Source organism: Nycticebus coucang, chromosome 20 (assembly GCF_027406575.1).
Source record: "Nycticebus coucang isolate mNycCou1 chromosome 20, mNycCou1.pri, whole genome shotgun sequence".
Taxonomy (NCBI): Eukaryota; Metazoa; Chordata; class Mammalia; order Primates; family Lorisidae; genus Nycticebus; species Nycticebus coucang.
The window spans coordinates 29,534,813-29,560,225 of NC_069799.1; the positions used below are offsets into that span (position 1 = coordinate 29,534,813).

Below are 25,413 nucleotides of genomic sequence, written 5' to 3' on the forward strand. Positions count from 1 at the left end.
AAGACAAGCTTGAAAAAAAGTGGAATCCTTTCACTACTAAAAGTTAATAATGAATAAGCATTGTGGTGGTTGCCTTTAGTCGCAGCTACTTGGGGTGCTGAGGCAAGAGGATTACTTGAACCTAGGAATTAAGTTTGGTGTGAGTTAGGCTAATGGTGATGGCACTTTAACCTTGGCAATAGAATGAAACTGTGCCTCAAAACGATTTTTTTTTTTTTTTTTTTTTGTAGAGACAAAGTCTCACTGTACCGCCCTCGGTAGAGTGCCATGACGTCACACAGCTCACAGCTACCTCTAACTCTTGGGCTTACGCGATTCTCTTGCCTCAGCCTCCCAAGCAGCTGGGACTACAGGTGCCCGCCACAACACCCAGCTATTTTTGTTGTTGTTGTTGTTGTTGCAGTTTGGCCAGGGCTGGGTTTGAACCCACCACCCTCGGCATATGGGGCCGGCGCCCTACTCACTGAGCCATAGGAGCCGCCCTCTCAAAACAATTTTTTATCTTCAACATTCTATTCAAAATGTGAGAATGAGCATTCGATAGTAATATTTGGTTCAGGAATCTTAGGGCAGCTCAAATAGATGGCATATGTCTTGTGCTTTTATAGTTTTTGATTCAGTGAATGTTTCAAATAAGATACTACAGTAAGTATACTCAGTAAATTTTATGAGAACACTTTAGAATCTCCCCCAATATAAGAAAATCCCTTAGTTATTTAACTTTAACATTTTGTTTTTATATGAACTGTGATAAATAGTTTAATTTCTATGTACTCTTAATTTCTCATCTTTTAATATAGTTAAAGGTATCTACTCTGTACATTTATTATGTATACTATGTCGTTGCGGAGTTACAGTATTCCTGAGCATATTAAACTCTCTCTTGTTAGGAAAGCATTCTGATAAACTTTTTTGAGACAGTGTTTCTCTCTATTACCCTGGAGTTGTTTTGAGTAGCATTGTAGATCACAGCAACCTCAAACTCTTGGGTACAAGTAATCCTCTCTTCTTAGCCTCCCCAGTAGGTGGGACTACAGGCACCTCCTACAGTGCCTGGCTAGTTTTCCTATTTTTAGTAGGGAAGGGGTCTTGTTCTTTCTCAGGCTGGTGTCAAATGCTTGAGCTCAGGTGATCCACCTGCCTTGGCCTCTTAAAGTGCTAAGGTTACAGATGTGCACCACCAGGCCGATCATAAATAACTCTTATTTTATAATTATATCTTGCTTAGAATATGCTTATCAGGACTGTATTATTCATACACACACACACACACACACAAACACAGAAGAACTTTTATAAGTTGACCACTCAAGGGATGGTAAAAATCTTGTCAACATAATTAGGTGGTTAGCATAAGGAGCTTGGCCTAGTGTACTGATATGTACATGTAGTGCATGCCCACTCTGTGTACATTAGGTCAACATGAGGAGGTGGTCAATGTAGGGAGGTGGTCAATATGGACGTTCTAGTGTCTGTATATACATATACATACACACAAATAGATATGTAAACATACATACACACACACAAAAGTGTGTGGGGTCTGCAGGCCTGTGTCCATGGTCATGAGTGTGCATCTCCCTCCAGGTCTCTGGATGGGTAGGACTCCTCTCAGATCATGGCTGGGAGAAGTTGGCGATGCCCTCATAATCACTTCAGAATTCTCAGTGGTACAAATTTACTTTTAGTGTTCATTCTGAGTATGAAGTAATATTTCATTGTGATTTTGCTTTGCATTTCTTTAATAATTAGTAATTTTGAGCACCCTTTCAAATGCTTTTTGGCCATTTATATATCTTCTTTGAAAAATGTCAGTTCAAACCTTTGTCAAGTTTTTTTTTTTTTTTTTTTTGAGACAGTCTCACTTTGTCACCTTAAGAACTCCATGGCATCATAGCTCACAGCAACCTCAAACTTCTGGGCTCAAGCAATTCTTTTGCCACAGCCTCCTAAGTAACTGGGACTACAGGCACCCACCACAGTGTCCTGCTCATCCAGCTATTTTTAGAGACTGGGTCTCTCTCTCTTACTCATACTCATGCTGGTCTGGAACCTGTGAGCTCAGACAGTCCACCTGTCTTGGCCTCCCACAGTGCTGGGATTACGTACATTAGTCACCATGCCTGACCTTCCTTTGTCAATTTTTAAATCAAGGTATTCATTATTTTCTGTTGTGTTTTAGGAGTTGTTTATATACACATATTACTTATATACATATGTATTCTGAGTATTATCTCCTATTATACATCTGATTTATAAATATGTTCACTTATTTCTAAGCTTAGCTTTTGACTCTATTGAATATTTTCTTTGATATGTGGAAATGCTAGAATTTGATGAAATCTCACTGTTCTGTTTTTTTTTTTTTGTTTTTTTTTACTTTCTTTTTTTTTGAGAAAGTGTCTCAGTATGTCACCTCAGTAGAGTGCTGTGGCTTTACAGCTCAGAGAAACCTCAAACTCTTGGGCTTAAATGATTCTCTTGCCTCAGCCTCCCACATAGCCGGGACTACAGGTGCCCGCCACAATCCCCATCTATTTTTTTGTTGCAGTGTAATTGTTGCTTGGCAGGTCTGGGCCAGATTTGAACCTGCCAGCCCCGCGTATATGGCTGGCGCCCTAGTCTCTGAGCTACAGGCACTAAGCCTGTTCTGTTTTTTGTTGCTTATGCATTTATTGTCATATCAAAAAAACTAATTCCAAAATGAATTTCATGATTGAGTTTCCTATTTGTCCCTCTAACAGTTTTGTTAGGTATATTTCTTCTGTTAGCATATTTAATCTATTTAAAATTGTTTTTTAAGTGATGCAAGATATAAGTGAAAGTCTATTTTGTTATGTAAATATGCAGTTTTCCACTTCTTTTCTTTTCTTTTCTTTTCCTTTCCTTCCTTTTTTTTTTCCCCCTGAGGCAGAGTCTTACTTTGTCACCCCCAGTCCAGTGCCCTGGCTCATAGCAACATCATACTCTTGGGCTAGTCAATTGCCTCCTAGGTAGGAGGCAATACAGGCACCCACCATGACCCCTGGATATTTTTAGAGATTGGGTCTCGCTCTAGCTCAGGCTGGTCTGGAATCTGTGAGCTGAGGCAGTCTTCCCCCCCTCCCAAAGTGCTGGGATTACAGCCTTGAGCCACTGTACCTGTCCTCACATTGTTTCTTGAAGAAACTCTTCTCCATTGTGTGTTCATGACCACCTTATCAAAGATCATATGATCACATACATAAGAATTTATTTGTGGTCACCCTATCATTTTCTATCATGTACTTACCTGTCTTTATGCCAGTACCACATTGGTTTTATATTTGCAGCTTTGTAATATATTTTGAAATCCTGAATATGTTGTGTGTTTTTTTTTAATATTTGTGTACTAATTATATGACTGTCTATTTATTTTTGCTTTTCTTGAGACAGAGTATCACTTGGTTGACCTCCTTAGTGTGCTCTGGCTCACAGAAACCTCAGACTCTTGGGGTCAAGTGATTCTCTTGCCTCAGCCTCCCAAGTAGCTGGGACTACAGGCACCCACCACAAAGCCCAGATATGTTTTGGAGAGGAGATCTCACTCTTGGTCAGGCTCATCTCAAACTCTCCTGAGCTCTAGCAATCCACTTGCTTCAGCCTCCAAGAGTGGTAGAATTACAGCCCTGAGCCACCGTGGTCAGCCATATTTTGCTACTTTTGACTAGAGAGTTCTGTCATGCTTGTTAGGTCTAAATAATACAGAATGTTCAAGTTGTTTGTTTTCTTATTAATCTTTTTCTAGTCTTTTCATTGATGATTGAAAACGGTATCTCAGGTAAGGGTATAAGGTATACCTCCTGGGTGAGGGACACAATGACAAGTGCAACTTTACCGAACAAATGCAGAAAGTGTAACCTCGGTGTTAGTACCCTCTTATTAATCTGAAATTTTAAAAAAGGTAAAAAAGTTGGGTATTAAATTAAAAATGACCATGTTGCTGTTTATTCTTTTTTTTTTTTTAAGACAAAAGGTTTTTATTCAAAAAACACCAAGTATAAAAAAAAATAAGATCTCTTTTATTCCCCTGTACAGTATTTCACTCAGATAAAACCAGCAGGCTACATGCTGCTCAAAACACAGCCCCAGAGAGGATCCAGAAGGCACCCACCCAGAACTTTTTCTTATCTATGCTATATACAGTCAGCAAAGCCCCTCTCCCACCACTCTTGGAGCCCAGACCCACTCAGGTAAGCAGGTGAGGGGCCCCATGAAAGTTGGGGAGCTGCAGCGCTGTCCCGCCTGAGTCCCGTCACCCCGTGAACAGAGCAAGCATTGCAGCCCTCCCCAAAAGGTCCCCAAGTCAGAGGAGGAAAGGAGGAAAGAAAACTAGGGCAGCAGCTGTGGAAGCCTGGAGCAAGAAGGGAACCAAATAAATAAATAAATAAATACATAACATCGACCTCCAGGTTAGAATGTGCATTTTTCAAAACGAAAAACAAAAAAACATGTAAAATAACTTAAAAGGCAAAATTTTTAAAAAATTAGATCAACTACAATCCTTTTGTATACTACCATGCCACTGTACACACATTTACAGCTTTTCTGTTGATTTACATTGTTTGTGCATTTTGTGTGTGTGAGGTCTTGGCTTTGAAACAGTTAAGTAAAAACCAAAAAGGAAGACCAGTTCACTGGGAGTTTTAGTAAAGGAGGCAGAAAAAGGGCAGGTGGCTCAGCATTTGGCCCTGTAGCCTCTTCCATGGCACCTTTCATATAAAGGAGAGGGTCGGGGGGACAGGGATGAAAAATAGGGAACCAAACCCAGGCAGATTTTTGGAGAAGCAGCAGGTAAAAGAGGCAAGTTCAAGTATTTCTCCCAGCACAGCCGGAGTCCCCACAGAAGGTACTCAGAAGAGTCGGAAGAGGTGACAGGGACTTAAAATGGTGCTAGTCCTATCCCATCCCAACTTGTTTCCCCCCCTTACCCGACCCGTCACGGCATTCAGCAGAACTTGTGATGAAGGAAACAGTTTTGTGGCAGGGTTCTGACCCACCCCCACCCCCAGAATTTTTGGGAGTCCAGCAATGCTGGACACCTATGAGGAGAGAGTATCTACAGGAGAGGTTGAGGCCTAGGGCTCCTGGAGTGTCTCTCTTCCCCGCTGCTGGGAGGCAGCCTCCAGGGGCCTGGGGTCTGGAATGAGTTATAAATGTTGTTCCTGTATCAAGCACTGTCCTGCTTGGCGAGAAGTGTCACTGGTACTCGGGAAGCTGGAGACAGAAGCTTCCCCTCCCTTAAGCATCTGACAAGGAGGGGAGGACCTGACAGAAAGGCTATTTGCTGGGCCCAGGCAATAGGCTGTGGAGATGAATCTCAGCAGTTTCCTGGGGCAGAAGGACATCTTGCATCCAGGGATGATTCTGGATTTCCTTGAAGGTTGGCCTATCTAACGGTCTCAGAGCCAAACACCATCTAATGAGATGCTGACACTCTGAAGAAACCCTCTGCCTGAAGAACACTTGGCCCCTGATGATCTCTTCGTCGTGCTTAAAAGGGATATCTCCACACACCATATAGTACAGCAGTATCCCTAGGGACCAGACAGCTGCCGACCTGCCATGGTAGCGATGGTAGCGGATCCACTCTGGAGGACTATACACTCGGGTCCCATCAAAGTCCGTGTAGACGGTGTCCTTGAGCAGCGCCCCCGACCCAAAATCGATGATCTTGAGCTCGCCGCGATTGAGGTGGATAAGGATGTTCTCGTCCTTGATGTCGCGGTGGAGCACCCCGCAGTTGTGGCAGTGCCACACCGCCTCCAACACCTGCCAGAAGCAGCTTCGGGCCAGCTCCTCTTGTAGGTTCCCCCTTTCGGTGATAAAGTCGAAGAGGTCTTGCACCGGCTCGGGCCTCTCCAGGATCAGGACGAAACTGTCGGGCCTCTCAAACCAGTCCAAAAGCCTAATGACGCCGGAGAAGCCCGAGCTCACCTTCTTCAGCAGGACCACTTCCATAGGCACTCGGGTGCCATTGGGCAGCTCTCCCCAGTCGGAAATCCAGTCCTTCTCCACCTGCTTGATGGCCACCGGCAAGTTGTCGGAGACACGGATGCCTGAGTACACTGAGCCGAAGCCGCCGCTGCCCAGTAGCGGGCCCACCTGGTACTGGGACTCCAGGGGCTCCTCCTTGCCGGGCGCCAGCTTGGTGGCGTGCAGGTCGTTGCTGGGCGCAGCGCGCAGGTGGGCAAGCAAGTTGATTTTGGACAAGAGCATCCCAACCTCCAGGGTGTCGGCGCAGGGACCGTGCCCGGAGGAGCCGCAGCAGTAGCAGGGATTGGGGTTGTGCCGGTGGCTGTGTCTATGGCTGGCGCTGTGGCGGCGGCTGGCGCGGAAGGCCGAGGGCGAGTCGGAGGACAACTGGGGGCACTGCCGGGACAGGCTGCAGCAGGGTGAGCGGCTCGTGAAGATCGTGCGGCAGCACCGTGGGACAGAGAGCTGGTGGCTGTTGCTCTTGCTGTTGCTGCTGCTGCTTCTGCGGGTCCCGCCGCCGCCGACGACTCCTCTCAGGCCTCCTCCGCCACCGCGGCCGTTGCTGTTTATTCTTTTACTTCTGTCATGATTTATTTCATATATTTGCAAGCAATGTCATTATATATGTGCTTTAGTTTATTGCATCAAACAGTAGCTTTTTAAGCTTCTGTTATCACTTTTCTCAAAATATGTAATATAATACACCTAAATGAGATGGGGGGGGTCTCACTTTTACAAGATGTATAATATAATATACCTAAATGAGATTTGTGAGTATATATAGATATTGAGGATTCTGGGTGAAGGGGCCTCTTATTACTACATTTTTCTCCTGGCTGTTTGCGCCACAAGTATATTGTCTCATAGAATTATAGCTACTCCACCAACTTTAAGTTACTATTTGCTTGGCATATGGATTTTTTTGTCTTTTTACTTTTTTTTTTTTTTTGTAGAGACAGAGTCTCACTTTATAGCCCTCGGTAGAGTGCCGTGGCCTCACACAGCTCACAGCAACCTCCAACTCCTGGGCTTAAGCGATTCTCTTGCCTCAGCCTCCCGAGTAGCTGGGACTACAGGCGCCCGCCATAACGCCCGGCTAGTCTTTACTTTTTGCCTATTTTAGTCCTTAGATATATAAGGAGTCTTCTTTAGACCCAATATTGTAGACACTCATTTATTGTAAGTCTATTCAGGCATATCGTCTTATTAGATTAACAAGTTAATTACATTAAATATAAATGAGTTAAAGTTACTATTACTTTATTTCTTCTAGATATATTATCCTTATTTCTTTTCATGCTACCTTCATTTCTGTTTTATTGATTTTTGTAATTAATTAGTCTGATTTCCTACTTAGTTTACTTTACATGAATTGTATAGATATTTTCATTCTGAACACCTTGAAGAATGGAAATTATAAAAAGTTCTTAAAGATATAACAATATAATTCAGTCTCTTATCAAGCTAACTTCAATTGAATGCAAAAATTATAACTTTATAGTCTTTAGTCTGATATATATATATATATACTTTTTTTTTTTTGTCACAGAGTCTCACTTTGTGTCCTTGAGTAGAGTGCTGTGGCATCATCATAGCTCTCAGCAACCTCAAAGTCTTAGACTCAAGAGATCCTCTTGCTTCAGCCTCTCCAATAGATGGAACTACAAGCATCCACCACAATGTCTGCCTAGTTTTTGTGTGTGTTTGTTTTGTTTTGTTTTTTTGAGACAGAGTCTCACTGTGTCACCCTCGGTAGAGTGCTGTGGCATCACAGTTCACAGCAACCTCCAACTCTTGGGTTTAAGCAATTCTCTTGCCTCAGCCTCCCAAGTAACTGGGACCACAGGCACCCGCCACACCTGGCTATTTTTTGGTTGTAGTTGTCATTGTTGTTTGGCAGGCCTGGGTTGGCCTGCCCAGTTCCCGTGTATGTGGCTGGTACCCTAGCCACTGAGCTATAGGGGCTGATCCTTTGTTTTATTTTTTTTAAGACAGAGTCTCACATTTGTCACCTTTGGTAAAGTGTGGTGGCATCATAACTCACAGCCACCTCCAACTCTTGGGCTCAAGCGATTCTTTTGCCTCAGCCTCCCAAGTAGCTAGGACTATAGTCGCCCGCCACAATGCCCAGCTATTTTTAGAGACAGGGTATCAGTCTGGCTCAAGCTGGTCTCCAACCTCTGAGCTCAGGCAATCCACAAGCTTCGGCCTTCCAGATTGCTAGGATTGCAGGCATGAGCCACCTTGCCCCGCCCTGTTTTTAGCAGAGATAGGGTCTCACTTTTCTCAGGCTGGTCTTGAACTTCTGAGCTCAAGCATTCTACCCTATTCAGCCTCCCAGAGTGCTATAATTACAGGTTTTACCCACCATATCCAGCCTTTACTTTGTTATAGATGTGACAAATTATATCATTTTATATTGTGCATGTGTTAATAGGAACATTTCAGTAGTTCTGAAATAACATGCTTGAAGGTACATGATTTATAAAAGCTTAATTAGATAATTAGTATGCAGCCCATATTTTTTATAATAATTGGTTTTGTATGATTTAGTTTATTGTATCAAATAGTAGCTTTTTCATCTTCTGTTATCAACTTTTAACTGAATGACAATATCATTTATTTCTAATTGTTCATTTCATAACCAATTCACACCATTTATTACAATATCCATGTTTTGCTTTATTTGCAAAACTTTACAGAATCTAAGACTTGTCTTTGCTTCTGAAAGCTGAATTACAGCCTTTCTCTTTTGTGTAAGGAGAGCACCAATATATCAATCACATTAAAATGATGTTTTTCTAGTGTTGTAGTAACCGAACCGGCAAGAAGACCCCTAAAGTCCCCTAACTGTTTCAGCCTGAGTCCCTGTCCATCTCAAACCCCCCCCTTATTAGTTTAATTCTGAGAACAGGTTACAAGGAAGTTCTCTCTGAGTTCCCTGGCTCCCTTGCCAAACAATGGTAAAAGCTCACTCAAGCAGAGTTTCCCAGGTTCTGTAACCCCCCTGAACTTACCCCAACCCCCTAACAGTGGCTAAACAATAGTGGAAAACTTACTCAAGCAAAATTTTCCAAGCCAAGTTTGTCCCCATGCCAGCTGCCACGATGTAACCCCCTGACTGGTTGTAACCCCGCCCTCGTGCCAACTGCCAGGCTGTAGCCCCTCTGAGCCAACTCTTTAACCCCACCCTGAGCTAACGAACCGCCATGTTCTGCTTCTGTTTTTACTTGGCTTGCCACGTAGCACAAAAAGGGTATAAAAATCACCCTGCTCCTCTCTTCAGGGCTATTTGCCCTTTGGGCGGCGACCTGCCTGCACAGGTGAGGTCCCCTGTATAGGTGAATAAATCACCATCTGATTTATACCTGAAGTGGGGTCCAAGTTTTTCTTCCAGATGGCAAATGAGTACAACAGTGTTAAGCCCCAATACTTAATATTTTCTTATTAAAGCTTTTTATCAGTGATTTTCGTGTGTTTAAAATGTTATTGCCCTAACTGTATACTAAAGATTCAGAATTTGTGCTTCTCATCAATGTACAGTTATCCTTGAAAATGGCAGTTAGGGCCTGGGTGTGGTGGCTTGTGACTGTAATCCTAGCACTCTGGGAGGGGAGGTGCGTGGATCACATGAGTCCAGGAATGCTAGACCAGCCTAAACAAGAGTGAGACCTCATCCCTGCTAATAAAATAGAAAACTGGAGTGGGTGCCAGTAGTCTGAGTTACTGGGGATTCTGGGGCAAAAGGCTCAGGGGTTTGAGGTTGCTGTGAACTGTGATGCCACAGTACTCTAGCCTGGGGCAACAGAATGAGACTGTCTCAGAAAAAAAATGGAGTGAGGGGAGACAAGATGGCGGACTGAAGCCAGCTTTCAACAAAGGCTCCCGTCCAGAAGGAGAGTTAAGGGACAGGAATTTAGTAAGTATCCTGGTGGACGGCTGAAGAACGCACATCAACACCGCTGAGGCAAGTTGTGATCACAAGGACGCAAACAAAAGGTACAAAATCCACCACCAAGCGGACGGGAGTCCCCCTCCCCCATGAGACCAGCTCAAGAGCCCCACAATTGAACAAGCGGGCAGAAATTAAAGGCCCTCCCACTACACTCCACGGGAGAGACCTTCTAAAAACTGGACCTACCTCCCCCACTGGGGTGCCGTGGCATTCTCCTGCCGGACATAGGGCTGAATAAAACTTTGGGAATCCTTTGCCAGCAACCCTGAATCCCCGGCGCTCCCCTCCCGCCCACTGAGGTCTGGAGGCCTGTCCCCCAGGACTTTGGATCCTTGGGTGATTTCTCAAGGGGAGTGGACAGTCCCCGAGTTGCGACTGGTCAGCATTGACTCTGAGGCGCGCAAGTGAGGAGAGGGCACCGGGCTGAGGGGGAGTCACGCCTCGTGGCATTTCCCTGCGGTGCAGTGCACCAAACCTCCCCGGGCATACGGGGCCCAAGACTGAGTAAGACTCTGGCCTCCGCGCTGAGAGCTGAGAACCCCTACTCTCACTCGGGGTCTGAGGGCCTATCCCCCAGGAGTTCGGCTCCTTGGGTGATTTCTCGAGGGGAGTGCACAGTGCCTGAGCTGCGTCAGGTCAGCGCTGACTCTGGGATACGTGAACGAGGAGAGGGCACTCTGCTGAGGGGAAATCAAGCCTTGGCAGCACTTCCCTGCGGTGCAGTGCAGGAGCCCTCCCCGGACCGTAGTATTGCGTAAAACTGAAAGAAACTCTAGCTTCCCACCCCCACTCCCAATCGGGGTCTGGGGGCCCATCCCCCAAGAGTTCTGATTCTTGGGGGATCTCTTAAGGGGTGTGGACCCAGCACAAACTGCGGCCGCTCAGTGCTGACTCTGGGGCACGGGACAGAGGAGAAAAGGGTCGCCTGAGTGCCTACACCAGAGCAGCAGTTCCCTGGAGGTAGATCAACAGCCGTTTTTTCTTTAACGGCAGAACGCTCACTTCTGGATATTCTGAGGCCACACCCCCTGTCTCCCTGGGCAACCAGAGGAGGGCACCGGTGACACGGCTCACAAACCCGGGAAGCTTCCAGGGCGGAGCCGACCCAGAGAGGTGTTCAGACGCAATTCTCCAGCAGCAAAGACGTTTGAACTCAAAACAGCCCGTCTTCTGTAGGTGACGACAGGAACAGAGACAGAACCTCACAAAGTTGTCTGTTCTGTTCTGTTCTGTTAGCAGCATCCATCAGGGACGGGGCTAAGCCTGAGTGAACACCTCCTTCCCATCACCTGCATCAAACACTCAAAGATGTCAGGCCCCATCTCCTCCTGCTAGATAGCGGCAGTCTGCAGGGGCCTGGCAGACTTCCTTGCGATTCAGGCAGGTGCAAACCCCTGGAGTGTCTGTTCACTGCAGGCAACTGGGTTAGCCATCTGCAGAGATACCAGTGACGGGGTCCAACGGAGGGGCAAAGTGGGGAAGGAGACGTCAACCTTCCCAGACTGCTCTGTTTGCTGGGTGGCTCCTCCTGACTCCACGCTGCACTGGGGTGAGCTGTGTCAGAGGAGTCACCAGGCCCCTGTGATCCAGTTCCCAGAGACCTCTTGAACCCTTCCACCCGAGACAAGTGCCGATTGAGACAGTTGATTCGGACCTTTTGAACTGGGCTAATAGACTGAGGACTCTTCAGGCGGTGCCCTGGGTGTGCGATTGTAGGAAGGTTTGATTCTCCTTTTCCAACTGGGGCCAGAGGTGGGCAGGCGGGGTGACTTAATTGCTGATTTTTCCACACAGCTGAGACTTCAAGCCAGAGTAGAAGTTGCAATAGGATCGAACAGAAACCAGCTGAAAACAAGACAGAACCACTTTGCTCCACCACACCAGACAGGGCCCCAGTTTCTCAGGCCACAACACTGTACGGGCCCTCGATAAAACCCCAGGGGAAAAACCAAAGGGAGTAAACCATGGGGCGGAATCAGCGGAAAAACTCTGGTAACATGAATAACCAGAATAGATCAACCCCCCCAAGAAAAGATACGGCAGATGTGATTGAAGATCCCATTCATAAACAACTGGCTGAGATGTCAGAAGTTGAATTCAGAATTTGGTTTGCAGACAAGATCAATAAAATGGAATTAGGAATTCGAGGAGAAATTCAAAAATTGTCTCAAGAATTTAACGAATTTAAAGACAAAACCACCAAAGACTTAGACACACTGAAACAAGAACTTACAGCCCTCAAAGATATGAAAAATACAGTAGAATCCCTCAGTAACAGAATGGAGCAAGCAGAAGAAAGGATTTCTGACATTGAAGATAAAGTCTTCGAACGCTCCCAATCTCTCAAAGAGGAAGAGAAATGGAGAGCAAAAACGGATCACTCACTCAGAGAGCTCTCAGATAATTCGAAAAAAAACAACATAAGGGTTATAGGAATTTTGGAGAATGATGAAGTGGCTGCCAAGGACACAGAGGCCCTTCTACATGAAATTATGAAAGAAAATTTTCCAGACATGCCTAGAGAATCTGAAATTCAGATAGCAGACAGCTTCAGAACCCCAGCACGATTCAACCCCAATAAGCCATCTCCCAGACATGTCATAATTAGCTTCACTAAAGTTAACATGAAAGAGAAGATTCTCAAAGCAGCCCGGCGAAAGAAAACTATAACGTACAAAGGTAAGAATATTAGAATAACTGCAGATCTCTCTGCTGAAACTTTTCAAGCAAGAAGAGGCTGGTCATCAACTTTTAATCTCCTAAAGCAAAAAAACTTTCAACCCAGGATCTTGTATCCAGCTAAACTGAGTTTCATCTATGATGGAGAAATTAAATACTTCAATGACATTCATATGTTGAAAAAATTTGCCATAAGTAAACCAGCTCTTCAGGATGTTCTCAGACCTATCCTCCACAATGACCAACCCAATCCTATACCACAAAAGTAAACTCACTCAGAAACTTCGGATCAAACTCCAACTTCCACACTGGCGAAAGGATTAAAAATGTCCACTGGACCTTTGAAAAACTCGATACCCAAAATTCCACCAGACTTATCAATACTCTCCATCAATGTGAATGTCTTAAACTGTCCTCTAAAGAGGCATAGGTTAGCTGACTGGATACAAAAACTCAAGCCAGATATTTGTTGCATACAAGAGTCACATCTCAAAAGACAAATACAGACTCAGGGTGAAAGGATGGTCATCCATATTTCAGGCAAATGGTAATCAGAAAAAAGCAGGTGTTGCAATTTTATTTGCAGATACAGTAGGCTTTAAACCATCAAAAGTAAGGAAGGACAAGAATGGTCACTTCATATTTGTTAAGGGTAATACTCAATATGACGAGATCTCAATTATTAATATCTATGCACCCAACCAGAATGCACCTCAATTTATAAGAGAAACTCTAACAGACATGAGTAACTTGATTTCCTCCAGCTCCATAATCGTTGGAGATTTCAACACTCCCTTGGCAGTGTTGGATCAATCCTCCAGAAAGAAGCTGAGCAAAGAAATCTTAGATTTAAACCTAACCATCCAATATTTAGATTTAGCAGACATCTACAGAACATTTCATCCCAACAAAACTGAATACACATACTTCTCATCAGCCCACGGAACTTACTCCAAAATTGATCACATTTTAGGTCACAAGTCTAACCTCAGTAAATTTAAAGGAATAGAAATTATTCCATGCATCTTCTCGGACCATCATGGAATAAAACTTGAATTGAGTAACAACAGGAATCTGCATACCCATACAAAAACATGGAAGTTAAATAACCTTATGCTGAATGATAGCTGGGTCAGAGATGAGATTAAGAAAGAAATCACCAATTTTTTGGAACAAAACGACAATGAAGACACAAACTATCAGAACCTCTGGGACAGAATTCTACCAAACCTTTAAAGAGGAATTAGTCCCTATATTACTCAACCTGTTCCAAAATCTAGAAAAAGAAGGAAGACTACCCAACACGTTCTATGAAGCAAATATCACCCTGATCCCCAAACCAGGAAAAGACCCAACAAGAAAAGAAAATTATAGACCAATATCACTAATGAATATCATGCAAAAATATTCAACAAGATCCTAACAAACAGAATCCAGCAACACATCAAACAAATTATACATCATGACCAAGTTGGTTTTATCCCAGGGTCTCAAGGCTGGTTCAATATACGTAAATCTATAAATGTAATTCAGCACATAAACAAATTAAAAAACAAAGACCATATGATTCTCTCAATTGATGCAGAAAAAGCTTTTGATAATATCCAGCATCCCTTCATGATCAGAACACTCAAGAAAATTGGTCTAGAAGGGACTTTTCTTAAACTGATAGAGGCTATCTACAGCAAACCCACAGCCAATATCATATTGAATGGAGTTAAATTGGAATCATTTCCACTCAGATCAGGAACCAGACAAGGCTGCCCATTGTCTCCATTGCTTTTCAACATTGTAATGGAAGTTTTAGCCACCGCAATTAGGGAAGAAAAGGCGATCAAGGGTATCCATATAGGGTCAGAAGAGATCAAACTCTCGCTCTTCGCAGATGATATGATTGTGTATCTGGAAAACACTAGGGACTCTACTACAAAACTCCTAGAAGTGATCAAGGAATACAGCAGCGTCTCAGGTTACAAAATCAACATTCATAAATCGGTAGCCTTTATATACACCAACAACAGTCAAATTGAAAAAGCAGTTAAGGACTCTATCCCATTCACAGCAGTGCCAAAGAAGATGAAATATTTGGGAATTTACCTAACAAAAGATGTGAAAGATCTCTATAAAGAGAACTATGAAACTCTAAGAAAAGAAATAGCTGAAAATGTTAACAAATGGAAAAACATACCATGCTCATGGCTAGGAAGAATCAACATTATCAAAATGTCCATACTACCCAAAGCAATATATAATTTCAACGCACTCCCTATTAAAGCTCCACTGTCATATTTTAAAGATCTTGAAAAAACATTACTTCGTTTTATATGGAATCAGAAAAAACCTCGAATAGCCAAGACATTACTCAGAAATAAAAACAAAACAGGAGGAATCACACTACCAGACCTCAGACTTTACTAGAAATCGATAGTGATCAGAACAGCATTGTATTGGCACAAAAACAGAGAAGTAGATATCTGGAACAGAATAGAGAACCAAGAGATGAATCCAGCTACTTACCGCTATTTGATTTTTGACAAGCCAATTAAAAACATTCAGTGGGGAAAAGATTCCCTATTTAACAAATGGTGCTGGGTGAACTGGCTGGCAACCTGCAGAAGACTGAAATTGGACCCACACCTTTCACCATTAACTAAGATAGACTCTCATTGGATTAAAGATTTAAACTTAAGACATGAAACTATAAAAATACTAGAGGAGAATGCAGGGAAAACCCTTGAAGAAATTGGTCTGGGTGAGTATTTCATGAGGAGAACCCCCCGGGCAATTGAAGCAGCTTCAAAAATACACTACTGGGACTTGATCAAACTAAAAAGCTTCTGCACAGCTAAGAACACAGTAAGCAGAGCAAGCAGACAGCCCTCAGAATGGGAGAAGATATTTGCAGGGTATATCTCTGACAAAGGTTTAATAACCAGAATCCACAGAGAACTCAAACGCATCAGCAAGAAAAAAACAAGGGATCCCATCGCAGGCTGGGCAAGGGATTTGAAGAGAAACTTCTCTGAAGAAGACAGGCGCACGGCCTTCAGACATATGAAAAAATGCTCATCATCTTTAATCATCAGAGAAATGCAAATCAAAACTACTTTGAGATATCATCTAACTCCAATGAGACTACCCTATATCACAAAATGTCAAGACCAGAGATGTTGGCGTGGATGCGGAGAAAAGGGAACACTTCTGCACTGCTGGTGGGAATGCAAATTAATACATTCCTTTTGGAAAGATATATGGAGAACACTCAGAGATCTAAAAATAGATCTGCCATTCAATCCTGTAATTCCTCTGCTGTGCATATACCCAGAAGACCAAAAATCACAACATAACAAAGATATTTGTACCAGAATGTTTATTGCAGCCCAATTCATAATAGCTAAGTCATGGAAAAAGCCCAAGTGCCCATCGATCCACAAATGGATTAATAAATTGTGGTATATGTATACCATGGAATACTATGCAGCCTTAAAGAAAGATGGAGACTTTACCTCTTTCATGTTTACATGGATGGAGCTGGAACATATTCTTCTTAGTAAAGTATCCCAAGAATGGAAGAAAAAATACCCAATGTACACAGCCCCACTATGAAACTAATTTGGGACTGTCACATGAAAGCTATAACCCAGCTACAACTTAACAATAGGGGGAAGTGGGAAAGGGGGGGGTGGGTAGAGGGAGGGGAATCGGTGGGATCACACCTGTGGTGCATATTACAGGGGTATTTGCGAAACTTGGTAAATGTAGAATGTAAATGTTTTGGTACAGTAACTGAGATAACGCCGGAAAGGCAATGTTAACCACTGTGATAAAAATGTGTCAAAGGGTTTATGAAGTGAGTGTATGATGCCCCATAATCATATCATTGTATACAGTTATGATTTAATAAAAAAAATAAAAATAAAATAAAAATATCATCTACAACTCTAAAAAAAAAAAGAAAAGAAGAAAAAAATGATTGCTATTTACATTACTTTAGTAATGTAACATGTCTTTTTAGAATTTTGTGGGTTAAATTTTCCTTTAATTTTGTTTTGTATTTTATATAGTTCTTCTTACTTTTTTAAAGTACTTCACCTCACCTCAGTCAATTTCTTTTAGGTTTTAGCTATACAGCATGTTCCAAAATTTGCCATACACACACATGTAGGGAAAATAGGAAATTGTAATCAAATGTACCATTATTTACAAAATATTCATTACATAATTTTACAAAATGTTTCTCTTGGGCCTCTGTAGTCCCAGCTACTCGGGAGGCTGAGGCAAGAGAATCGCTTAAGCCCAGGAGTTGGAGGTTGCTGTGAGCTGTGTGAGGCCATGGCACTCTACTGAGGGCCATAAAAAGTGAGACTCTGTCTCTACAAAAAAAAAAGAAATGTTTCTCTTAAGTGTTGATATAGAAATATTAAAAATCTAATATATGAGCTTCTTATTTGTGTACATTTGGGACACTTTGTACATTTTATACAATATTCAGCTCTGTATACTTGAAAACATTGAGAAGAAAAGTTAAATGTAACTCAACTCTATGCCTATTGGTAATTTCATCTTCTTTGTGTTTGTTTCCCTATACGTTACCCATATTTGGTTTATGAACAGTATATTTCCTCGTGGTTGCTGGGCCATCTGACTTGTTTTTTTTGTTTCTTTGTTTTTTGTTTTTTGAGACAGAGTCTCACTAAGTCTGTAGCGTCACAGCTCACAGGCACATCAAACTTTGGGCTTAAGTGATTCTCTTGCCTCACCCTCCCAGTAGTTGGGACTACAGGCACCTGCTACACTGGCCGCCTATTTTTTGTTTTAGTTGTCACTGTTGTTAACTGGCCCAGACCGGATTTGAACCTGCCAGACTTGGTGTATGTGGCTGGTGCTGCAACCACTGCGCTGCGGGCCCTGAGCCCATCTGACTTTTTGTGTCTCATTGTTTTGTGTAGTAACATGCTGTGATTCTTATTATTTGAGTGTGTGTCTATAGCTATTTTTATGGTAGTTAACAAGGCAATTACACATTTTTTAATATATTGCAAACTGTCAACAACCAAATTTTTTTTCAAAAATTCTCCTTTCAACTTATTGATGTCACCAATTTCATATTGTTACATTGAAAACCTGTACCCATTGACAAAGATTTCCTGTTAAGATTCTGTTTGGGGGACTTGGCCCCTGTAGCTCAAGCAGCTAGGGTGCCAGCCACATACACCGGAGCTGGCAGGTTCGAATCCAGCCGTGCCTGCCAAACGACGACAACTACAACCAACAAATAGCCGGGTGTTGTGATGGGTACCTGTGGTCCCAGCTACTTGGGAGGCTGAGGCAAGAGAATGGCTTAAGCCCAAGAGTGGAGGAGGTTGCTGTGAGGTGGGACACCATGGCACTCTGCCCTGGGCGACAGCTTGAGACTGTGTCTCAAAAAAAAAAAATTCTGTCTTTGGTTTCGGTGCCCATAGCTCAGTGGTTAAGGTGCTGGCCAGATACATTGGGGGTGGCAAGTTCCAACCCAGCCTGGGCTTGGGTTTTGTTTTGTTTTGTTTTGTTTTGAGACAGAGTCTCGCTAAGTCTGTTGTCACTAAACAACGACAATTACAACAAAAAAAGGATGCTGTGGCGGGTGCCTATGGTTCCAGCTACTTGGGAGGCTGAGGAAAGAGAATGACTTAAGCCCAAGAGTTTGAGGTTGCTGTGAGCTGTAATGCCACTGCACTCTATCGAGGGTGACAAACACCCTTTTTGAGATTGTCTCAAAAAAAAAAAAAGTTTCTGTTTTTGTCTTTAAATTTTAAAGCATGATTAAAAGTGTTTTCTGCACTATCATGAAACTACAGAATTTTACTTAAGTGTACTTAGTTGTTTTGTTCAGATTTAGTTATTTTTAGCTAATTTAGCATTGTTCTCTAGCATAATTTCAATTTCAATGAAAGGAGCTTCCTTTGACATTTCTTGTTTGGCAGTTTTCATCATTTATCTTTTTTTTTTCTTCATGAGACAGAGGCTCAAGCTGTCGCCCTGGGTAGAGTGCTGTGGCATCGCAGCTCACAGCAACCTCCAACTCCTGGGCTCAAGCGATTCTCCTGCCTCCGCCTCTCAAGTAGCTGGGACTAGAGGCACCTGCCACAATGCCTGGCTATTTTTTGGTTGCAGCCGTCATTGTTGTTTGGTAGACCCGGGCTGGATTCAAACCCACCAGCTCAGGTGTATGTGGCTGGCGCCTTAGCCGCTTGAGCCACAGGTGCTGAGCCTTCATCATTTATCTTGATAAATGTTTATTTTTTCTTCATTTTCAAGGAAAGTTTTGCTGGATATAGCATATGTGTTTTGAAATTTTTGTTCTTTTAGCACTTCGACTATATCATCCAATTCTTTTTTGATCCAGAAGGTGTGTGTCTATAAATCCACTAGTAATCTCATAAGAGAGTGCTTAGAAATGACAAATCTATTTCCCTTTGTGGCTTTCAAGATTCTCTTGTGTGTCCTTCGAATCTTTGATCTGCATGTGTCTTTTTCTGAGTCTCTTTGTGTTTCTCCTAACTAAAGGGTGGTGAGCTTCTTAAGATTCTGTATCATTTTTCTTAAATTTGAAAATTTCTCAGTCTTTTCCATTGTATTATTCAACTTCAGAATTTTTGTTTTTTTAAAGATTTTATATCTTTTTTCTTTAACTTTTCTTTCAATTATCTTATTTTGAATTGTTTTCATTTTCTTTTTTTTCCTATTTATATATTCGTTTATTAATTATTATTTTTTTTATTGAGACAGAGTCTCACTTTGTGGCCCTGGGTAGAGAGCTGTGGCATCATAGCTCACAGCAACATTGATTCTCTCGCCTCAGCCTCCAAGGAGCTGGGACTACAGGCGCCCATCACAATGCCTGACTTTTTTTTTTTGTAGAGGGGAGGCTCACTCTGGCTCAGGCTGGTCTTGAACCTCTGAGCTCAGGGCAATCCACCCTCCTCGGCCTCCCAGAGTGCTAGGATTATAGGTGGTGAGCCACCACGCCCAGCCTAAAGCTTTTATTTCTTATTGATACCTCCATTTCTGTGATTTTACTTAGTTGTTTGTATCCTTCCCATTTTACACATTTATCATCCTTAAGGTAAAATTCGTAGGTAATTTAGACATCTCTGTTTTTTATAGTTGATTACCTGTTATTTATTTTGTTTCTTTGGGTTATGCTACCTTAATATTTTGTACATGCTGTAATCTTTCACTGATTTTTGAGGATCATAAAAGGTACCTGTAAGAAAATCCATGATACGGCTTTATCTTACAGGATTCTGACACAAATTGTACTAAAGACTTGAGGAACTTCATATACATTCTGAAAGTGTTTTGCCTGTGGAATAGTGTGGATATTTTCTAGCTGAAGCATTTCCCTCACATTTTCTCTTAAGAGCTTATAATCGCTTGCTGTACAACCTGAACCTGTCTTGTTGTATTGGAGTCTCTGGTGCTGTAACAATATTTTACTTTTTGTTTCAGTATCCCCAATCTGTTTTATAAACTATAGTACCATTCCCTTCAGCACTCACACTCATGGGAGACATAACCTACCTTTAGAAAAGCCCTGAAAAGCCAGTACAATTAATGCAGGTGTCACTATTTTTCTTTTGAGGAAAACGTTTACTTTCGTATACACCATGCTGTTATTTTTCTTTTGAGGAAAACGTTTACTTTCGTATACACCATGCTGTTTTCAGATGGGGGAATGTCTGTGGTCCTTATGTAGAACCAATTTTTTTTATTATTTTTTTCCTTATTTTATATATATGTATTTCTGAAGCACAGTTTCTGTCACCCTGGATAGAGTGCTGTGGTATCACAGTTAACAGCAACCTCAATTACCTGGGCTCAAGAGATACTCTTGCATCAGCTTCCTGACTTGCTGAGACTGCAGGTCTCTGCCACATTCCCAAGTAATGTTTTCTATTTTTGGTACAGACAGGGTTTCACTCTGGCTAGGAATGCTGTCCAATGCCTATATTCAAGCAATCCACCCACTCAAACTCCCAGAGTGCTAGGTTAAAAACATCAACCACTGCACCCAACCTGTATATGCCTCTTCACATTGTGCTCAGCTGGTGGGCTGAAAATTCTTACTTGGATTTTATAATTCCCAAAATGCAGTATATATTTCTTACATATATGTATTTCAAAACTTAATAGGACATGTGTGCTATACTATGACTTCTTGCTACTATGCTTGGCATAATTTTACAGAAAAAAGTTTGTACTGTATATTAATTCAATTGTGATGAAAACTCAGTGACATAATTTTCTATTTTTTAAATTTCTTTCAGTGACATCTAATTGTTCTTCCCAGGACAATTCACAAGTGCTAGATGCAAACATTGTGTTGCCAAAGATAATCCTGAGAAGATATCAAAACAATGACCCTGAGAATTTAAACTCAATAAACTACTGGGATCGGGGGTATGAGTGCAAACAGTAGAATGCATGTTATGATGATCTGGATGAATGTTCAACAGCTATGCATGGTAAAATCTACCAATGCAGTAAACGTTACCAAGTTGTGAGAAAATTATCAAGTCTAAATACATATAAGATGATATATACTGAAGAGAAAACATTTGAGTGTAAAAAACATGGGAAAGCCTTAAACCTATGCTCAAACTTTGGAAAATATAAAATAACTCATTTAGTGGAAAAGCAGTACAAAGGTAAAGAATGTTGCAAAGTCTTTAAATCTTGCTCAAGCTTGTCTAAGCACAGGGGACATCATACTGGAGAGAAAATCTACCTTTGAGAAAATGATGACAAATGTCTTAGCCACAGCTCAAAATATTCTAACCATAAGACAATTTATGATGGAGAGAAACCCTACAAATGTGAAGAATGTGGCAAAGCATTTAACCATTACTCAAGCCTTTCTGTACATGAAAGAATTCATTCTGGGGAGAAACCATACAAATGTCAAGAATGTGGAAAAGACTTTAAGCAGTCCTCAGACCTTTCTCGACATACAAGAATTCATTCTGGAGAGAAAACATACAGATGTCAAGAATGTGGAAAAGACTTTAAGCAGTCCTCACACCTTTCTCAACATACAAGAATTCATTCTGGAGAGAAACCATACAGATGTCAAGAATGTGGAAAAGACTTTAAGCAGTCCTCACACCTTTCTCAACATACAAGAATTCATTCTGGAGAGAAACCATACAGATGTCAAGAAAGTGACAAATCCTTTAAGGATTACTCAGCCTTTTCTGTACATAAAAGAATTCATTCTGGGCGGCGCCTGTGGCTCAGTCGGTAAGGCGCTGGCCACATATACTGAGGGTGGCGGGTTCAAACCCGGCCCTAGCCAAACTGCAACCAAAAAAATAGCCGGGCGTTGTGGCGGGCGCCTGTAGTCCAGCTTCTCAGGAGGCTGAGGCAAGAGAATCGCTTAAGCCCAGGAGTTGGAGGTTGCTGTGAGCTGTGTGAGGCCACGGCACTCTACCGAGGGCCATAAAGTGAGACTCTGTCTCTACAAAAAAAAAAAAAAAATTCATTCTGTGGAGAAACCCTACAAATGTGACGAATGTGGCAAATCCTTTAAACAGTACTCAACCCTTTCTGGACATAAAAGAATTCATTCTGGAGAGAAACCTTATGAATGTGAAGAATGTGGCAAATCCTTTAAGTATTACTCAGCCCTTTCTGTTCATAAAAGATTTCATTCTGGGGAGAAACCTTACAAATGTGACGAATGTGGCAAATCCTTTAAACAGTGCTCAAACCTTTCTGTACATTAAAGAATTCATTCTGGAGAGAAACCTTATGAATGTGAAGAATGTGGCAAATCCTTTAAGTATTACTCAGCCCTTTCTGTTCATAAAAGAATTCATTCTGGGGAGAAACCTTACAAATGTGACGAATGTGGCAAATCCTTTAAACAGTGCTCAAACCTTTCTGTACATTAAAGAATTCATTCTGGAGAGATACCATACAAATGTGAAGTATGTCAGAAAGCCTTTCACCATTACTCAAGCCTTTCTGTACATAAAAGAATTCATTCTGGAGAGAAACCCTTCCAATGTGAAGAATGGTAAATCCTTTAACCAATACTCAACCCTTTCTGTACAGGAAAGAATTCATTCTGGAGAGAAACCCTTCCAATGTGAAGAATGTGGTAAAATCCTTTAACCAATACTCAACCCTTTCTGTACAGGAAAGAATTCATTCTGGAGAGAAACCCTTCAAATGTGAAGATGTGGAAAAGCCTTTAGCCATTACTCAACTCTTTCTGGACAGAAAAGAACTCATTCTGGGGAGAAACCATACAAATGTCACGAATGTGGAAAAGCCTTTAATCTTTACTCAACCCTTCTGGACATAAAATAATTCATTCTGGAGAGAAACCATACAAATGTCAAGAGTGTGGAAAAGCCTTTAACTGGGCCTCACACCTTTCTCAACATAAAAGAATTCATTCTGAAGAAAAACCATACAAATGTCAAGAATGTGGCAAATTCTTTAGCCATTACTCAACCCTTTCTGTGCATAAAAGAATTCATTCTGGAGAGAAACCATACAAATGTGAAGTATGTTGCAAAGCCTTTACCAATTCCTTAACCCTTTCAGTACATAAAAGAATTCATTCTGGGGAGAAACCATACAATGTGAAGAATGTAGAAAAGCCTTTAACCTATATTCATGTCTTTCTGTACATAAAAGAATTCATTCTGGAGAGAAACCCTACAAATGTGAAAATGTGGCAAAGCTTTTAACCAGTACTCACACCTTTCTGTACATAAAGGAATTCATTCTGGAGACAAACCCTACAAATGTGAAGAATGCGGAAAAGCCTTTAACCAGTACTCAACCCTTTGTGTACATGAAAGAATTCATTCTGGGGAGAAACCCTTCAAATGTGAACAATGTGGCCCATATTTTAACCAGTACTCACACCTTTCTGTACATAAAGGAATTCATTCTGGAGAGAAACCTTACAAACGTGAAGAATGTGGAAAAGCCTTTAAACATTACTCAACCCTTTCTGTACATAAAAGAATTCATTCTGGAGAGAAACCTCATGAATGTCAACAATGTGGCAAATATTTTAACCAGCACTCAAATCTTTCTAAACAAAAATATTCATTCTGGAGAAAACTTATAAATATGAATAGTGTGGCAAACCCTTTAACTCAGGTTAAATCGGCCGTCCATAAAGAAAAAAAAAAATCATGCAACATAGAAATCCTACAAATATGAAGAATGTGATAGTACTTTTACTTGGTGTTCATAACTTACTAAGTATAAAATAATTTTCACTGAAGGGAAATTCTACAAATGTGAACAGTGTGGCAATGCACTCAAACCAGAGGTCAAAACTTACTATACATAGGAAAATTCATATTGGAGAGAAATCTTACAAATATAAATAATATGACAAAGTTTTTTTTTTTTTCAATTGTTGGGGATTGATTGAGGGTACAAGAAACCAAGTTACAGTGATTGCATTTGTTATGTAAAGTCCCTCTTATAAATGTGTCTTGTCCCCACATGGTGTGTCAAAAATATTGAATGCTTCACGAATTTGCACGTCATCCTTGCTCAGGGGCCATGCTAATCTCTGTATCATTCCAATTTTATTATATGTACTGCTGAAGCTAGCACTATGATAAAGGTTTTAAGTCATCATTGGCCCTTATTAAACATAAGAGAAATCATGCCAGAGAAAAATCATCACAATATGAAGGTGTGTTGAAGCTTTATGCCAGTAGTCACAGTTTTCTGTACACAGGAGAATTCATGTTTAAGAGAAATGCTATAAAGTGAAGAATGTGAAAGTAATTTCTGCTCAAACCATTCTATATGTGACAAATTTAGGACAGAGAAAACCCCTACAAATGTGAAGCCAGTGTCATTGTATAACCAGTATTCACACATTTTAGCACATAACAATTCATAGATAAATTCTATATATGTGAAGAATATGACAATGTCTTTAAATATTTCTCATGCTTTTCTAATCATAATTCATAAGGAAGAAATACTACAAATGTCAATCATGTGCTAAAGTTGTGTTTATTCTGTTAGGGTGAAGGAGAGACAGGCAGATGATTCTAGGCTATCCCTTGTCCATAATAAGAGGAGAAAAATTACCAGAGTGGGCTACCAAGAAAGAAAAGCATTTCGAGAAGGCTTCCAAAGAGTGAATTGATGTTTGATATACAAAAATGAGTCTTAGAAGTGGAGAGGCCTCAATGTGGAGGTATGGCCAAGGGCACAAAAGGGGATCTTTGCAGCATGCCTATAAGTGACAGTACCCTCAAGTGACCCATTTTCATTAACACAGTAAAATTGTCACCACTTTTATCACAGTTTACAAATAGTATGACCGTCGGGCGGCGCCTGTGGCTCAGTCGGTAAGGCACCGGCCCCATATACTGAGGGTGGCGGGTTCAAACCCGGCCCCAGCCAAACTGCAACCAAAAATAGCCGCGGGTGCCTGTGGTCCCAGCTACTCGGGAGGCTGAGGCAAGAGAATCGCTTAAGCCCAGGAGTTGGAGGTTGCTGTGAGCTGTGTGAGGCCATGGCACTCTACCAAGGGCCATAAAGTGAGACTCTGTCTCTACAAAAAAAAAAAAAAAATAGTATGACAGTGAAGGACACAGTGATGCCATTTTGGGCTTTTAGGCTTTCATCTTGCATTTGGAGAAAACCTGAAAGCTCCTAGTTTCATTTCTTAGTAAACCACACCACTCCCTATCTCACGAGATGCGTCCCTATCTCCTGGAGTGTGTCAGTCCCTCCCCTCCACCCCCCTC

The 25,413-nt window shown here is 41.7% G+C and overlaps 2 protein-coding genes and 1 non-coding gene across 3 annotated transcripts in view; 1 reads left to right on the plus strand and 2 right to left on the minus strand.

The window, feature by feature from the left end:
- Positions 1-21,982, plus strand: part of LOC128572719 (zinc finger protein 679-like) — a 32,062-nt gene extending 10,080 nt beyond the window's left edge. The window contains exon 4 of the mRNA XM_053572780.1: positions 20,938-21,982. Coding sequence (XP_053428755.1) covers positions 20,938-21,089 — 152 coding nt within the window. The 3' untranslated portion in view covers positions 21,090-21,982. The remainder of the gene's footprint in view (positions 1-20,937) is intronic.
- LOC128572718 (serine/threonine-protein kinase pim-1-like) lies at positions 4,764-6,484 on the minus strand. Its single transcript, XM_053572779.1, has one exon. It carries the CDS (start codon positions 6,235-6,237, stop codon positions 5,299-5,301), a length of 939 nt encoding a protein of 312 aa, XP_053428754.1. The 5' UTR covers positions 6,238-6,484; the 3' UTR covers positions 4,764-5,298.
- A 2,173-nt stretch (positions 21,983-24,155) lies between the features above and the next one.
- LOC128573168 (U6 spliceosomal RNA) lies at positions 24,156-24,259 on the minus strand. The gene has a single exon (XR_008376337.1). It is a non-coding gene; the product is annotated as a U6 spliceosomal RNA (small nuclear RNA).
- Positions 24,260-25,413: the final 1,154 nt, after the last annotated feature.